This window comes from Acyrthosiphon pisum, chromosome A2, assembly GCF_005508785.2.
Source record: "Acyrthosiphon pisum isolate AL4f chromosome A2, pea_aphid_22Mar2018_4r6ur, whole genome shotgun sequence".
Lineage (NCBI taxonomy): Eukaryota > Metazoa > Arthropoda > Insecta > Hemiptera > Aphididae > Acyrthosiphon > Acyrthosiphon pisum.
The window spans coordinates 109,362,182-109,380,653 of record NC_042495.1 but is presented as its reverse complement, the minus strand read 5'-3'; the positions used below and the strand labels follow the sequence as shown (position 1 = coordinate 109,380,653).

Sequence of the window (18,472 nt, the reverse complement as noted above, 5' to 3'; positions counted from 1 at the left end):
CATATTTTATTCAATATTATATCATTACGTTTTGACGTACCTAGGTACCTATACTTATATTTTTATTAGAGACCTATTCCCTAGACCGGAGATAATAGTTCGTTACAATGACACATATAGGTCGTGATCACTGACAAATATCCAGTTGCTCTGCACTACGTGGCGCATCTAGATCAGGTGTGGGTGTTGAATTGGAGGAGCGTGTACGACGACGGCGTGAAGACGATTCAGGTGATTAGAGATGCGTCGCAAAAGCGAAAACACCACACCGTCCACCCAGAACCGATAGACGGACAATTCGATTTGGTCAGAGATTTGTTCATGCCCACGGCACAGGTACGCGTGAGCAATATTTTACGAAGATAATAATAATATTATAATAAGCAACGCCGGCGGAAGGTTTTATCGATATCACGAAATTTCGCAGGACCTGAGCCACTGGTTCAAGTACGGTTACGTAAGCCACGCCAACCAAAGAGGACTTTACAAACTGGATTTGGCCAACATGCGGTACATTAGAAGTATAGACCTGTCGCCTTACAACTGCGTACCCCGTACCCTGCAATTTTCGTCCTTGTGTGAGTATATATATGCAATGGGTTTATAATTTATCGATATTGTCTTAACATTGTCTAATCGCAAACGCGTACATCGAAATTCGATCGGGCTCGAAAATATTATATTACCCATTATCGTTTTACTGACTACTCACTTTATACGTACACACAAACACACACATTTATTATTGTGCGCAGACGGTTTTGTCATCATCGAATGCGAAGAACCGGGAACCGGACACGCGACGGGTCAGGTAATCTTAGATTATTTGACCGACACGGTGGTCAACAAAAAGGCCACGGTCAGAGGAAGTCCTTTGGTTTCGCCGGACAGCAGAGTCGTCGTGTCCATCGACAAGGCCGCCGACGGTGTGACCTTGGTTGTCCAACAAGTTTTAGGTAGGTTTTATCTGTGACCGACCGTATACCCAATATATACACAATGTTATGCAACTAAATAATTGTTTGTTTAAATATTTAATTAAACCGATCGATATAGAATCTGGCCTCAAATTTTCATTCGACGTCAAAACCACTCTAATGATCAGCGACATAGCGTTCTATCCTTCTCGGACCACACATGGGTACGATTTGTACGCCAGTGCCGCTGACAAAGAAGACATACTGTTTCTGAATCTATCTAACGGTAAGCGATTCGAGATATCAACCACTTCAAATCCATGTCGCCAAACTAATTTTAATATTCACTATTCGGTTTAAAGTGTATGTAGGTATATAATCTAATTTAAGTTATCGTAAAAACTAAAAAAGAAAGTGGGTAAGTGGATGTCGCTCTGCTGTACAGTGGATTACGAGTAGGTCAATGGTATAATGGATTGTATTAAACTTGGATTCAATGATATAATGTTATCATTGTATGAGAAAAACGGTTCTGAGCGGAGACGGTTTTTGAGTTGGGATATTTTATATTGTTATTATAATAATATATTATAGTCTGTAAGTTGAATTAATATTATATAATATTATTTTTTATTCGTTTATATGGTGATAACTGATAAAAAAAAGTGTTAGAAATTAAAATTCCGTTTTTAGCGTCTTTTCGTAATTTGTCGGTGGTTTTTCCCGTGGTATTAAATAACTATTGAGAAAATAGAAAAAGGACATCTATAAAGTACCATATTAATCCAATTTACTAAAAGATAAGATACTATATGTTGAATCGAAGCACTCCTTCTGGTAGAAATATTGTATACAGGATAAAAAAAAATAAAAAATAAACACCATTGTTAAATTTAAAAAAGCGAGTATGTGGATGTCGCTCTGCTGTACACTAGGTTACGAGTGGGTCAACGTATAATGGATTGTATTAAACTTGAATTCGACGATTTAATATTATCATTGTATAAGAAAAACGGTTCTGAGTGGAAACAGTTTGTCAGTCTGGATATTTTATATTGTTATTGTTTATTATAGACTGTAAGTTTAATAAATTAATATTGTAATATTATTATTTTTTATTCGTTTCTATGGTGATAAACAAAGCGTTGGAAATTAAAATCCCGTTTTTAGCGTCTTTTTATAATTTGTCGGTGGTTTTTCCCGTGGTATTAAATAACTATTGAGAAAATAGAAAAATAACATCTCTAAAGTACCATATTGATCCAATTTGCTAAAAGATGAGATACTATATGTTGAATCGAAGCACTCCTTCTGGTAGAAATTTTGTGTACAAGATAAAATAAAAAAAATAAACCCCATTGTATGACCACAAGCTCCCTCGCTCCGTTCAGAATCTAAAGCATAAAAACTTAAGAAAAAAACAGAAAACGGTTTTATATATTTAGTAGAATATTATCCTATATTGTTAAAGCTTAACTTATTCTCTTCGTAAAATCTAGGACGATAAAATTTATCATACAACGCTAGAGTAACTCAGCCGATTAAAATTCACAACGATTCAAATAATGATTTTTAGTTTAATTTTTTCGTGTATTCATTATTATTTATTAACAGTGATCTCGATGTGTTAAATTATTAGTTTAACCCGCCGTAATGTCACGATGTGTAACATTCATTACCAACTTCATTCACGTAACTAGCTCCTGTCAAAAATAGGATTCCTCTCATTATTTCTCGTGTTAAACGTCGTGGGTGACTTCTAAAACTGCAACAACCGACCGATAGGTATACGACGAAACTACAACACCGATTTGATTCGGTGCAAAAATACCTAAAAATATTATTGAAATAATTGTAATTTATTATAATATAGTTGATCAGTGCCAGTGACGTGGCTCAGCACATAGTTGTAGTCATAGTAACACGCCATTTGTGGCAACCGAAATCATAAAATAATCATTGGGAATTTACTACGCCTAATACTGATTTCCGTGGCAGCTTATGCGGATGCGTCCATTGTTTATGATCCGAACGGGTTTAATTCTGTATAATCCATATGTACGTCGAACTGCGAATAAACGTCATTATACTGATTAACGAAGCTCCGGATTTTCATATATTATTATATAGGATTGTTGTATAATATTAGGCCGCGAAAGTCTGGCCCGGAGCTTATATTTAACGAGGAACACAAACGTTTAATTGTTTTAATCCACGACTTTCGCTTAAGTAAATCGAGGACCCAATCGTCAATTGATTTCGAATCGAGTCAATTATTACAAATTCGTACTTAAAAATGTATTGTCCACTCGTATCGATTATTAAAATTTGGTCGTTACGAACGAGGCTTACAATGATTGTACATATTTTTATTGCCACAACGAAAAAACAAATATAATATAATATATATTCTAACCACATTATGCTTATAACAATAGAGTGTGTTATAGTCGAGACTGTATATTATTGACCGAACGCCAGCCTTTAATAAAATCTCGACCGTTTGGTTAGTAAGTCGAGCTCCACTCAGGATCGGTTTTAGTTCATGATTTATAGCTGCTTTCTGGTTTAATGACACCGATCCCAGTGGTCACCCACAACCCATACAGCTATAGGACCTCGCTTTTTTCTACTTACAAAACACGATATTTATAAAAACATTATGATGTCGACCGTTGTCCAAACGAGTGAATAAAAATATTATATCAGAACGTATAATTTAATTACGTTTTGTATTATATATATTATATTATGCTCAAATGGTATTTCTGTATAAAACGTCTTAAGCTCTTCATTTTTATAATACACATGCCATCACGTGTACCTATATATTATATTATATCCTCAGGTAGACTTAGAGGTAGTGGGCATGGGGCGCGATCGTTTTCCAACATACGAATATTAACCCTTCCGATCAGCTTTCAGTCGGACAATTTATTTTCAAGTATAAGCGCACATTATCAGTGGGTAGAAAGCTTCTTATGAAAACCAAAAAAAAAGGCAAAAATGCAGTCAGTACTCAATACGTACCTGTAGGTAGGTACATTATTAGAAAACATAATATAATAAGTACGGCTGGGATTTCGATGCACTTTTCATTTTTTTACAGAGGTTGGTGTACGATGCTAGCCTGGTCACAAATCCGTAACATGTACACGTACATGTACTTTTGAGTTTTGAATGAGAATAAGAAAATGTATTTTGAAGTTTTTAACAATTTTTGATTTTAACGTCATTTTCTTCATTTTTTAGGGCATTTTTTCTGTCTAAAATTCAAACTTAAAATTGTATTTTAAGATATTACAGGCTAACGCGAGTTTTATATAAGTTTATATATTTTTTTTTTGTATAACAAACAATAAAGTAGGTACCTATACTCATATCTCGTATCGTAGAAAAACTTAGATAACGAGTTTGCGATTGGCGGCGTGGCAAAGTATATTTAGAATTACTATAATATATTAATCTGTCTAATTATCTGTCAGAGAAATATAATCACAGTTTTAATCACTTCTTTTTATCACTCATATTTTATAATTTATTAAAAATAAAACAATTTTCCTGCATTTTTTTAGTGCATTATTTAGAAGTTTTAGGGCATTAAAGCATTTTTTTAGAGGTAATTTTTAGGGTTTTATATGGTTTTATATTATTATCAGTAGGTGAGTTGCGTCCCTCAAAAAAAGTTTTAAAAAGGTCATTGTCTATTTGCGTCCCGGTATACTTTTTTTTATAACCTAATTGCGTCCCAAAAATATCGATATAATCGATATCAAAATTTAAATAAAAAAAAAATACATTGATATTTATTTCAATTTACAATATAGAAGTATAAATAAAAAAAAACTCATATATTATGATAATAACTTTTGTCATGATATTTATGGTAATAATAATATTAATAATATAAAAATTCATGTTTTACATTCTGTCATGATATTTATGGTTACAATAATAATATTTATTATAATATAAAAATTCATGTTTTACATTTTGTCACGATAATAATAATATGTAATAATAATAAATTTTCAATTATTGATATGGATTATGTGAAATAGGATCACTTATTAAATTGTCATGAACATCTAGTTTCATACAGCTTTTATTCGTACACTTCCATCGAAAATTGTTATTGCATAAAGTTTCATAATATCCAAACTTATAACTATCAATTATATAAAAAAAACATTGATCACGACCAATTTAGAACTACGCATTTTTCTATACTTTAAAAAAAAAATAATAAATACAGTACAGTTTATGATCTATCGATTTTAGTGATTTTAGTAGATAATATCGATAATAATTATATAGCCGACTTGCGTCCCGCAAACGGGACGCAAATTACCGGTCAAATTTTCTACCTGAAAAATATACCTTTTTTGGGACGCAAGTAACATGCAGCCGGCATTATACATTCCCAGCCGGCCAGCCCTAATTATAATAGCTGGCCATAATAATATTATATAACGTTTAAAAATCGAGATAGCCGGGGACGTAAGCCCCGTTAAATGTCATTCGCTCATCTATATAAATGACGTCCTTATTGACGATTTACTGCAATCACCACGCGAATCTAACACAATATAATTTTTGAATTGAGAGATTTTTTTATTATTTGAATGACTACACCATATAATTACGAAGTCTTGAAAGAAATAATAAAAATTACCTACATCTTTAAGCTAAGCTTGCGGTGGTGTAGGGAGTAACTGTACACACATGTGATTTAATTAGATTATTTAATATAACAAATAATAACAAACACCGTATAATACAAATAGACAGAGAAAAAAAACTAAAAAATATATATTACTTATAATAGACACTGACTTAGTTCACTTAATAAAACATTATTAATACATTAATACATTTTTATTCTGCCTAATAAAGAAAAAGCTAGATAATTGGGTCCAATTTCTGGTGGTGCAGAGGCATATTCTTAACCTATAATTTCCAACAATTCCTAAATAAAATCCTTCCCAATAAAAAACTATATATTTTCCCATATATTTCTTTAAATAAAAAATCCATTTTGAATTATCTTAGCAGTAAAACCTTTATATTACATTATATACACATAATAATATATTATAGCGGATTAGCCGTATGCGTTAAGTTTAAAATAATATTTAAATCGTAATCTTATATTATTATATTGGTTTATAGAAAAACGATTCTGACGGTCAGTCAGCCTATGTTATTACCAAATATATTTGATGACATTATTGTTAATAAAGTAATTTATATAGGTATAACATATTCCCGTAAAAACTTGTTTTAAATTTTCAAATTTATAGCGGTTTTTTTTTTTGTAGAGCAATCCGAACGGAAGCACATTAAATCAATTTGTCTTGTCGCAGGTAAAGTGGAAATGATCACCGGCGTGGGCAAGGCCATGCTCCAGTCGTTGACGCAATGGGGTAACCCCAACCGCCCGATAGCCGCGTCCGGTATCTTCGGTCACTACATGGTCACGCCGGCCGACGAAGCGCTGTTCGTGATCAACGGCGAGACCCGGACCGTGAACTGCGAGATCGGAGGTCTAATCCATCCCAGACTGGTCACGTGGGTCACCATGCAGTTGCAGTGAACAGAAGAAGACAGAACTCAAAGTTGAAATAAAAAAAAAAAAATCGCGTTGTTATTGATTATTATTATTATTACTATTGTTGATGCCGACATTATCTCATTCTTTCTTATTTTCTCGCTAATAACAATATCTTCATCCCGTCGTGTTGCTTTTAAACATTATTATTTTTCGTTTCGTTCGGTTTCGTTTGTCATGACTTACATAGGTACTTCACACACGTTATATAATAGCGGATTAGGCGTATGCGTTAAGTTTAAGATAATATTTAATCGTATAATATTATATCATGTCATAAAATAATATCCAATGGTGATAATATTAATATGATATAATAATAATAATATAGTAATGTACCGAGCGCGGCGGCGGCCATTTTTCACGTTATTCGAACATCGTCACAATAATAATAATATGCATAATACAATACGCTTATTTTTTTCGTGGTTTTTCGTAATATTTATCTAGCCGACGAGTCGACAAAGTTCGCAACTAGGTCGTTTTTTTTTTCAAACTATAATAAAAAACCGACGGGTTTCGTCGTTTCATTCATTTTCTGACTCCGAGCCAAATAATAAATTATTTTATATTATTATTACTACGTCGTCGTCGTCTCCGTCTTCAAGATTGTCCAAAGCCCAGACGATAATACGCGCGTATTGATAATGCGACTATAATATATATTGAGAGTATATATACAGAGCGGCGTGACGGTAAAATTTCACCACCTACGCGCCATTAACGGATAAGGTTTTTTTTTTCTGTTCTCGGTCTGTACACCGGTGATTGCTATAATAATATATATTCCTTTTTTGACTAGCCATATATCCCTCTAAACGGTGCAGTTCGCGAGGCGACGTTTTAAAAATCAAAATATAATATAATACCTACCTGCGTAGAAACCATCGAAAAGTGACGTTTCAGATCGACGGCCAACGCTTTAGTACATATTATAAAATTTTATAGATAATAATAATAATAATAATATTATATTTTCGTTTAGCGTGTATTATATCTACGTATGATATCAGTAAGTACTTCGCGTGTGGATTTATAATACCTAACATTAAACATTTCAAACAAGGACACTTTTTTTTTTTTTACATAGACAATTGTCCGATTAAAATCTATTGAATAACGACATAAAATATCAAACGTAATACTATTATACAGACGTTGTGACGACGGCGCAATACTCTCATATTAGCTATATTTGTAAAATATATATCATCTCGGGCGGGTGCGGCAGCATAATGCGAAATATTGAAAATATACGTTTATAGCACGGACGAAATGAAAATAAATTTGAAATTTTCTTTAAATCTGTGGTTATAGTGTGGACGGTACGCGTCGTCGTGCAGTGCGTCTGTGTGCACAAGATTATCCGTCCGATTTTTGTAGTTTCTTTTCGATCCGTTTGCCGCTGCGATCCGCCTCGAGAAATAAATTATCGTCGCGTCGAAAATCGACGTCTGACAAAAAAAACAAAAAAAAAACAAAAAAAAATGAATAAATGAATATTGTAATAATTTTAGTGTTTTACGTGTGTTGTATAATAATAATATTATGATTATAATATATGTAATGGTACTTATTTTGGTACTTAATACGGCGCCATCGTTTATATATTATAGGAGAAGCGTACTATATAATTAATATATTATATAATACTACCTACTTAGACGTAATATTATCATATTATAATATAGTAATAATAATAATAATAATATACAAGGTGCTTCTTCAGAACGTTAGAACACTTATTTTTCTCGCAAAGTATTATCGTTTTTGGAAATCTTGTTTTTACATAAAATTGTAAGTCAGTTTAATAACCGTAGTTCGTTAAAGAAAATTAAATTATTACTTCTGATGAATGGCACCAATACATTTATATCTAATTTAAATTTTCATATTCTTGAGCAAAACACATTTATAGAATATTTATATAAATATCGACTTTTGAACTAGTAATTAATATCAATTATAACTCATAACTTATAAGTATTTAGTTCCGATGAACAGAGTGGAGTGGCACAGGGGTCCTCCACAAAGTTGGTCCACTGAACACTATCCACTCATTTTTTTTTTTAAATGTATTTACTGGTATGATTCATAATAAGTACATTTTATATTTTTATGACGTAATATGAATAATTAAAATTATAGGTTCATGGGAATATTAGGTGTTACATATCAGAGGAAAGTAAGCTACGGACATTAGCAGCACATCTGATAATAGTTAATATTGTTTAAAATTATTTAAAAAAAAAAAACATTTCCAAAAAAATAGTATGATAAATTTGGTGATAAAAAGAAACACCTTGTATACTTAAACATCAAACGCCCGACAATCGGGTTTTTTACGTGTATAATAATAACATAATATGTGATTTGCGTAGTTAGCCGATCGGAAAAATTATTTTGTAAATAATACAATGATTATATCTGCATGACGAATATAAAACAATTATTTATAGTTATATATAGACGAGTTATAAAGTTATTAATTATTATTATTATTATTGTACACACTAAGAAATAGTGAAAATCAACGAGTACACAATGTCATTAATAATTAGTTGTGTTTGTTTGTGGATTTTTTTTTTTATACATATATAACATATTATTATAGTGTGGGCTTATTTTTTATCAATATATTATTATGTATATATATTATATATATATACTATAAATATGTATATGATAATATATAGTGTAATGATATTTATTACTGAATAAATAAAAAAAAATCACTCAAGTATAATAATTTAATTCTGTGTACCATCCGTAATAACTAGGGCAGAGGACTTGTAGCATTTGCATATTATTTTTGCACAGTCACAAAAATAGCAGAGTGCGAAACAAATAAGTTTCATGCTTCCTCAAATCTAGTAAAAAAAAATTTATTGTGCATAGGTATAAATGCATACTTTGCGATTTTTTTGGTTTTAGGGTATATTTATTCCATTTCATACTTTCAGATGCAATAATTTATCATTTTATCAATATTTTTTAGTCGACGTTCTTATTTATTTATTTTTACAGTCAAAATAACGTTGAATTTAAAATTATTTTAAATTTTGATCAGCGCCTGATCTTATCCCTTCCTCCGGAACCAATAGCTACAAGGGGGGGATCGTGGGTAAAAGCCGCGAGTTATCATTACCAATAAATATAAACCACCCCATACAAATAGTTGAAGACATTTTTTTTTTAAATTGAATCAAGTACCCGGTACAGTGAGAAAAATGACTCAAGAAATGATTAATGTTTTAGAGAAAAATAAAGGTTACCAAATATAACTTATAGTTTATTACTAATGACGTCATTAAACGCAGTCTGTTCAGCGATCATACACGCGGCCTAATAAAGTTGCATATTATTAATATTCTTACAGTTAGTTTTTATATATTTTAATGACTTCATAAATCGATCGTTAATATAATTATACCGCTAGCCGAGTGTCCGCTCATAATGTATACTAACAATATTATATATTTGGTTTGTAATTTATCATAATATGGTACGTATATTATAATAATATATATATATATCGTGGACCATGCTATTAAATACGGATGGTCAAATTCTAGCCGATCCCGTGCACTCCGTTGCCCTTAAAAAATGACAAATCTTTAAAAAATTGTGATTGTTCAAATCCTTTTGCAGGATGTTCTTCGCAACAGTAAGTGCAATTCAGCCACCCTGGTAGGCAATCTGACTACGTCGAATCGCGGACAATTTGCAACGGTATATCATGTAGACACTGCCGATAAGCGGCTACAAGTGCAACATATTGGTAGGTAATATGCGACAATCCGATTCGATTAATAATATACAAATAATAGATACTAATACTAATACGTCATTAATTATTAATAATAATAATTTAACAAACGATTAACCAATGGCAACCAATAATTATTATTATTATAGCTTTAAAACCCATGGCAACCATTTATAAACAAAAGTTTCCGCCTTAAATCTCAAAATCCCTGTTCGAGCATCTCCCCGGGTTGGACCTAGGTGTGTGATAAATAGTTTGGACCATTTTGGAAGAGTTTGGCAACATACATCTTCCATATTGTGACACGAGATTTTTATATATTATATAATATATAATTATTAAATATGTATATGACAATATTTAGAGTAATTATATTTATTTCTGAATAAAACAAAAAAAAATCACTCAAGTATAATGATTTAATTTTGTGTACCATCGCAATAACATTATACCGTCTGTTCAGCAATCATACACGGCCTAATAAAGTTACATGTTATTATCATTAATGTTCGTTTTTATGTCTAATGACTTCAATAATCGATCGTCTTTACGTATGGCTATATAATATATTATTATACTGCTAGCCGAGTGTCCGCTAATAATGTATACTAACAATATTCTATATTCGGTTCATAATTTATCATAATATCGTACGCATATCATTATAATATATATATATATATCGCCGGGCGAGCTACTATAAATACGGATAATTAAATACTCGTTATGAACGAGCTACAACAATATTATTATAATCTGTACGACGGGCATGCCGAATGGCGGCTAGCATATTATTATTATTATTATTTGGGTATCTAATATTGTTATTATACCATCCGCAGCTAAATAGTGTTGCATAGTTATCTGTAGCGAAAAAACAGAGCGCAAACCCATCGACCGACCGAACGCGACGAGTATAATATTATAATTACGCATTGTATTTCAGTAGATTTGAATAAACCTAAAATACGGTATGGGAACAACGCAATAAATAATTGACTCAGACTGCGGTTTACCTGCACATCACGTCCTATCCATCTGTATTATAATTTTGAGATCGCCTGAACGCATATTGCAGGAGAACAATCGAGAAGGAAACGCGAAATCGGGTCAGTGTCAACGGCGGCGTCGTCTAAAAACGCCTCACAAGCTATCGAAAGGTACAATGATAATAATAATAATAATAATAATATGATAATTGATTAAATAATAAAATCCGTACGACGGACATGCCGAATGCATATTATTACTATTTAAGTACCTAATATTGTTATAATACCGTCCAGCTAAATAGTGTTGTAGTTGTCCGTAGCAAAAATAACAGAGCACAAACCCATCGACCGAACACGACGAGTATAATATTATAATACGCTACGGGAACAACGCAATAAATAATTGACACAGACACCGATTTACCTGTACACCTATCCACCTGGGTATGGTCGAATTGCACTTATTTTAGTCGAACTGCACTTGGGCTTAAAAAAAAGGTATTCCGACAAAAATATTATGCATTTGAAGAGACAAGTGCAATTCGGCCATTTCTTTTTAGATACCTAATATGTGCAATTCGCCGTGTCAACGGCGGCGGCGTCGTCTAAAAACACCGCACGAGCTATCGAAAGGTACAATGATAATAATAACGATATAATAATATTATTGTTATATAATATATTAATATGTTGCCCGGTGCAATAGAGGAAACGGCTCACATAACGAGTCCCATTGTACCCCGCGATATTGCGGCCGGTGTGCGTACACCTCGTGCAAACCTATAAATTTCAAGCATACATTATATGATAATAATGAGGCAACAATAGAGAAAGAGATTATGCAGATATTTAGTGAAACATCAAAAGGACGTAATCCTTCGCGCGTGTTCCACCGTTAAGGTCGTCTTCAACATTTATATAAGGTACACCACAATATAATATTATTTTGCCTATGTATTATAAAATTATTATTATAAAGCATGCGGACATTTAAGTTAGGTACCTATATTATTATTATTATTTAGTGATAATATAATATAATGACTAAATAATTATGTATACCATTATAACATATAAGGGTAGGTGGGTGTACGTATCATATTTAATTATCACGATATCGGTTTAATCCCGTGCGTAATTTATAGCGTGCGTTCAAATGTTAATTAACTATATTATTTAAAATTAATGAAGATTAATACTGGATTATGATATTGTAATATTATCGTAATTATTATTATTAGATCATCGTTTTCACACGACGAACAGATTTTTATTATTTAACAAGTTATGTATTGCGTACATGACAAATTATTATGCTTTGATTCGCTCAGCCAAATTAGTTAATTACCTATTCAACATCAATACTGAAAAGAAAAAATTGTATAAATAAGTTATTTTAGTTTTCAATACAAATGACCATAATGATTTTTGAATGTATCGCATTAATTGTATATTAATTTAATTCTGGAGAGAATTTTTAATATTTGATAATCTCTATTAACTGTCAATATGGCATCGTTACAGTAATATGATATCAAAATATTATTATGTGTATGAAAAACGATGATAAATAGATAGGCTGAAATTATATTATAGCTATGGTAAGTCCTAAGTAGGTGCTGCGAGTACTAGGTAGTAGGTACCACCACTATCATGGTACCTACCATTTTATAGACCGATACTATTTACATAGACATATATAGTTTACATAATATTGATTATTATATTTATGTAATAAATATACATAAATGCATTTTGTAAGGACTCATAATGTTATGGCCGTTATACATAGTAAAATATGTATGTGTCACATGTGACATGTCAAACTATGCGTTTTGTGTGACACATACATTGACTATGCATACGGACATTATAGATACAACAGAGTAAACAAGTACATACAAATCTCTTATACACACAACTATATACAAGTATAAGTATAATATGTATTATATGACTGTTGTTTGTATCTATATCAAACGTACAAACGTACGTAATTGACGATTGTAATTTGTAGATACATAATATTGACATATTGTATGTTATAATTCGAATTTGTGTGGGTCACTGGTTTTTGACGAGAAAAATATACCTATTTTGAAAGGTCCCCCGGTCCTCATTTTGAAATTTGATATAGGTACATTTATTTATTACTTATTGAATACAATACATATATATATAATTATATGCATTTTAAACTTGAATAAACTTCATAATATTTTAATAACTTTATTAACATCAACACGTCAATACGTGTTCATGCGTAGCGTGTACACTGTACATTTGCACATAATATAATATTAGTATTCCCTAAAATATACGCAGGTAAGGTACCTTCTTCCATTTACGTTTATTTCCCTTAAACAAAAACAGTTGTTCCTATTGTTAGCCTTATAAACTTAATTACAAATTGTAATCGATATTAATAGTGTAACCAAATATAGTATGTATATACTAAAAGTCTTAAACACTGGTCTTTTGTCTTGAGCACTTCTTCAAACAAACGGCTTTAGGCTAAATGCGTTTTCGACAACTTTATGTTTGTAGATACAGGCACTTATTAAACAATTGAACGGTATCGATAACTTATAAACAAGTAATTTAACCGGTAACAAAATGCTTATATAGTTTTAATACTGTAGTATAGTTTCTATTGGAAAATTGATTAAACTGTAATGAATAATTAAACTCGAGTTAAATTGTTTGCATATCTGGTATCTACATTTTTTAAGCTATGGCTTTAGCTATCCGATAGGGTGACCTCTGATTAATCATTCATTTATGAGCATTTTATTGTGAACAATTTGTTGGGATTAAAAATCAGATTATACTGTAATCTCATACTCACAGTACTACCTTTATAATATTGTATTTGAATTTTTTTTTTAATGAATATGTTAAATCCATTTCATTGCATTAAAAAAATGATTAATACAATAGACGTATATAATATATTGTGAGTATAGTCTGACAGAGGCGTCGGAGAAGTGGTGGCAGAGGGGGGGGGGGGGTAAAAGTATACTGTTTTCCCCCTCCCCTACTACATTAAAATTATAGATACAATCGTAAATAACGATTAATTTATACGTTTACGAATTCAAAATTGGTCTCATTTTCATGAATGTATATGAATGTGCGTGATAATATTGTTATTATTATTACTATTATTATCGATTTATTATTTGTTATCATAACATACCTAATGCATAATAAACATATTGAATAATTTTTATATATTTATTGTTGCTTAAGAATATGACCTCAAGTATAAAGTAGATAAATTTTTTTATATTTAATTTATTTATATAGGTACTGTTACTTTTGAATATAATTTCAGGTATAAAGTAAATATGTTTTATGTTTTGTTTCAATATATATATATTATATATAAATGTATAAATATAATGCGTTATATTTATAATATACTATGATTATATCAATACATTTATATACATCTTATATTATAATACACTACCTATATCAACATTAAAAGAATAAAATATTAAGAAAGGTTTTCTCTTATAAATCACAAATAAATATACAATATTTGTTAGGTGTTTTTTGTTTTGCACCCCACTCATGAAAAATAATTCCTGCGCCACTTAAGATACACCATACACACCAATAACAGATAGGGTTTTTTTTGTTCTCGTGTACCTATATTACTAATCAATATCTCGAGGAAATGTGGAATACCTAAGTATATTTTGGACAAATGTGGATTCATTAAATTAAAATCAGTGCTCGAATTGGGGGGAGTGCGCAAGGGAACGGAGCTCCCCTATTATTTTTATTTTATTTTTTTTTTGCGTACCCCAGCTACTATTTTTTGTATAGTCTGTGTTGAATAATTGTGACCTAGGAGCACAGTTTTTAAATCATTAGATTGAGCTCCCCTACTTAATTTTTCCCAATTCGAGCACTGATTAAAATTATACGGTTACGTCCAAATGTATATTATTGGATGGCAATCTATAGCGCAATCAACATTTTAACTTATCAATATAAATATATAAATAATATATAATATAGACATTTTGGCTTTTGGCATTAAAAATATATAATGTATATTTTTCTGAATTATTAACATATTATTTTACTTTATTGCCTACTGTTTAATAATAGTTGACAATAAAAAATCGTGTTTCTTGAACAATATGAAAAGTGTCAACTGGCATTAGTACATTTTGGAATGTCGCCCCTCAATTGGTTGATGCTAATCTTCGGCAAATATTGTATACAGTTGAGCTCCCTTATGCTCAACTACAACAACGACAATTATTATTGTCACAATAGTCTAATTTGTCATACCTTGTGGCAGCTCCGTAAGATTCTACAGGAGTATTCAAAACAACCTCACAGTTTTATGTGTGATGTATTGCCAGAGGCCCAGAACACTCACACACTGCTTAGATGTACATAATAAACTTAAATGTACCTTGTCGTGTAATATGTACTATGTGCACCCTGTCAGATATTACAATTTATTGAAATTAAATGATCATCGGTATATTCAAAATAAATAAATAAGTCTTAGTAGGTACTGATATTTTTATTCATTACACAAACAACGATCCTCTATAAGCTAGAAACAATGCTACAGTTATATAATAATATCACATTCCATTACAACTTTAATAATAATATTATTAAGATAAAACAATTTATTTTCCGTTACGTTCGCTACATAATCTCTTATTCGAGTCCTTGGAGATATGCCTTTATACGGTCTGCCATCGTACCATTGCCCATAGACAAGCGAATAAAGCTGTAACCCTGCTCTGTCAGATCAGTTTCTATAGCATCGATGTTATGGTAAAAATATTCGACTTCACTTTCTGATATTGAAACTTCGCCTTCGGGTATTCCCATCATGATATTTTGTGCTGATTTGATCATCTTCCAAAACCTTAACTTTTCATGTATATAATTGGAACGTTCTTTCATGGTACACCGTAATTTATGATCAACAACATACGAAACGCATACTCGAAGAGCATCCCTATGTTCTCGAGGTACTTCATTTGTCATTATCTTGACTAAGACTGCGTATAACACGTTAGCATATCCGCCATATACGCCGTACCTGGGCCGGACTCCGAAAAAATGTCCATTAGGCGCCATAAATGACCAGTCGATTGCCGATATCGTTTGATTATTACCGACGGCTCTGGTAAACTCTGCGAAATAACTTTGGAGCTGCATAGCGCCAAGCCATTTTATCCAAAAACAATATTCCACACCGCCTATCCTGATGTCCCGACTGCAGACTTTGGTCGAATAGTCACAAGATGAACAATTTGCGTCACAAGAGCATAATTCGTTCGCAGTTGATCTCCCTCTCAGAATGCTGCGAGCAGTACACTTTTCAAAAGATATGTTATGTGTACCAAGCACGGTGCTCGGATATTCTAACCACAATTTTCGATCTCCTCCGGGTCTTTTATGAACGGAAAACGAATACAATCCCGGTTGATTGGCGTAACAATTTTCTTGCTTTAGACATCCAGACAATGTATGACAATCCGGATCACCAGGACAGAAATTACGTGCAATATTGTTATTGTTAATGTAGCATTTATGATTCTCACCGGACAGGTCGATATGCGCACTACTACATTTGCAACCGGTGCCGCAAAATGTGATGTGATGACCGTGACAGTCAAAGTCTTCATAAAGTCGAATATAATGATCTGGTGGTACTTCTATGGATCCCGGTCTTCGGAATTTTAATTGGTTTGCTACGTCGCCCGTGAAATTATAGCAAGATCCACAAGGCGAACCTTCGGGTGTTCCAACACTAACCGCCATTGTTCTAGACTCTCCCTTGTAATACAAATCTCTGTAAAATGTTATCGGCCTCTCCTCCACTTCAGCTGAAAACGCTTCGACCACGATTCCCAAAAAATAAATAATCACATCCGTCATGTCCATCTCGTTTGATCCAAAATGCGCTTTTCAAATTATGACATTAAATTTTCCCGGTTTCTCTAGTCGATTCAGCGTCCGGATATGATATATTTAATAGCAGTACTTACGTATATTATTAACAACAACAAAAACAATCAGAGGTCAGAGATTATGTATCAAACTGAACTTACGTAAAAAGAACGACGTTCGAACGGCGTTCACTATTCATTACTGTTCTAACCGATCCATATACTCTATTTATATTTAAGTGAATTGGGTTATCTATCTTTTTTTGTTTTCTCATCAGGTTAAAGTATAAGATCAATTAATAAATGTACACTTACGTATGATAAGAAAAAACAATAATGATTTATTGACTCGCACGTGTAGACAAATTATCGCATGAAAAATAAATTTTTAGATCTTATTCAATTCTACATTTATCAATACTTTTGCAATGTAGCAACTCAGTTTTTATCACAGATATAAATATCGAGTGGGCTCAAAGTGTAAAAATAAATGTAGTATGATTAAGGCCCGTGGTCAAAACAATATGCTCACTCACCAAATTGAAAAAATATCGATAAAAAATGATTTTAGAGGAGTACCTAATTACATACTACATGAATAGTAAGTAACAATATTATCTGGATCTCACTTATACACTGTAGTAATGTGAAAATAGGATGTGCGTGCAATATAATATACGTATTTATCTTTTTTTACTTGTATATGATTTACTATTTATATATATATTGCGCACACACTCTAAATATTACTACCTTCTCATATGTATATATGTGTATATGCATAAGCATATATATATATATTATATAAGGATTTAGTTGTATAGTAGATTAACTTACCCAAATTCGACTGCAGACTTTCTATGTATTCGGTGAGCGAAGGAAAAAGAAATAGGTTTAAGATTAATTTAATGATAATTATTTGTATTAATCAATAATAATATTAGAGATATAGACAAAGAACTACAGTGACAAACTACTAGACAATGAAAAAGGATATAATAGTATATGACCACATATTATAATATGAACGTCTATGTGGCTGTATATACATTATTATAATATAGGTAAATGTTAGGGTTATGATGATGAAACTCTTTTTAGAATGGTTGCTATCATTACAGCACTTTATATATTAAGGGGCCTCGCTACGGTCATTATTTAAGGGGCAACATATAGGCAATTTCTAATCCTGTCTTAGCATAATCTATGTATTAGTTGAAAATTATTATTAGTGTGAGTGAAAT

At 31.6% G+C, this 18,472-nt stretch overlaps 1 protein-coding gene across 3 annotated transcripts in view; it reads left to right on the top strand.

The window, feature by feature from the left end:
• Positions 1 to 8,016, top strand: part of LOC100161032 (follistatin-related protein 5) — a 160,825-nt gene extending 152,809 nt beyond the window's left edge. For all 3 annotated transcript variants that reach the window (XM_029489504.1, XM_029489503.1, XM_029489505.1), the window contains exons 13-17: positions 121 to 336; positions 428 to 578; positions 756 to 956; positions 1,057 to 1,203; positions 6,284 to 8,016. In XM_029489504.1, coding sequence (XP_029345364.1) covers positions 121 to 336; positions 428 to 578; positions 756 to 956; positions 1,057 to 1,203; positions 6,284 to 6,513 — 945 coding nt within the window. In that variant the 3' untranslated portion in view covers positions 6,514 to 8,016. The remainder of the gene's footprint in view (positions 1 to 120; positions 337 to 427; positions 579 to 755; positions 957 to 1,056; positions 1,204 to 6,283) is intronic.
• The last annotated feature ends 10,456 nt before the right edge of the window (positions 8,017 to 18,472 follow it).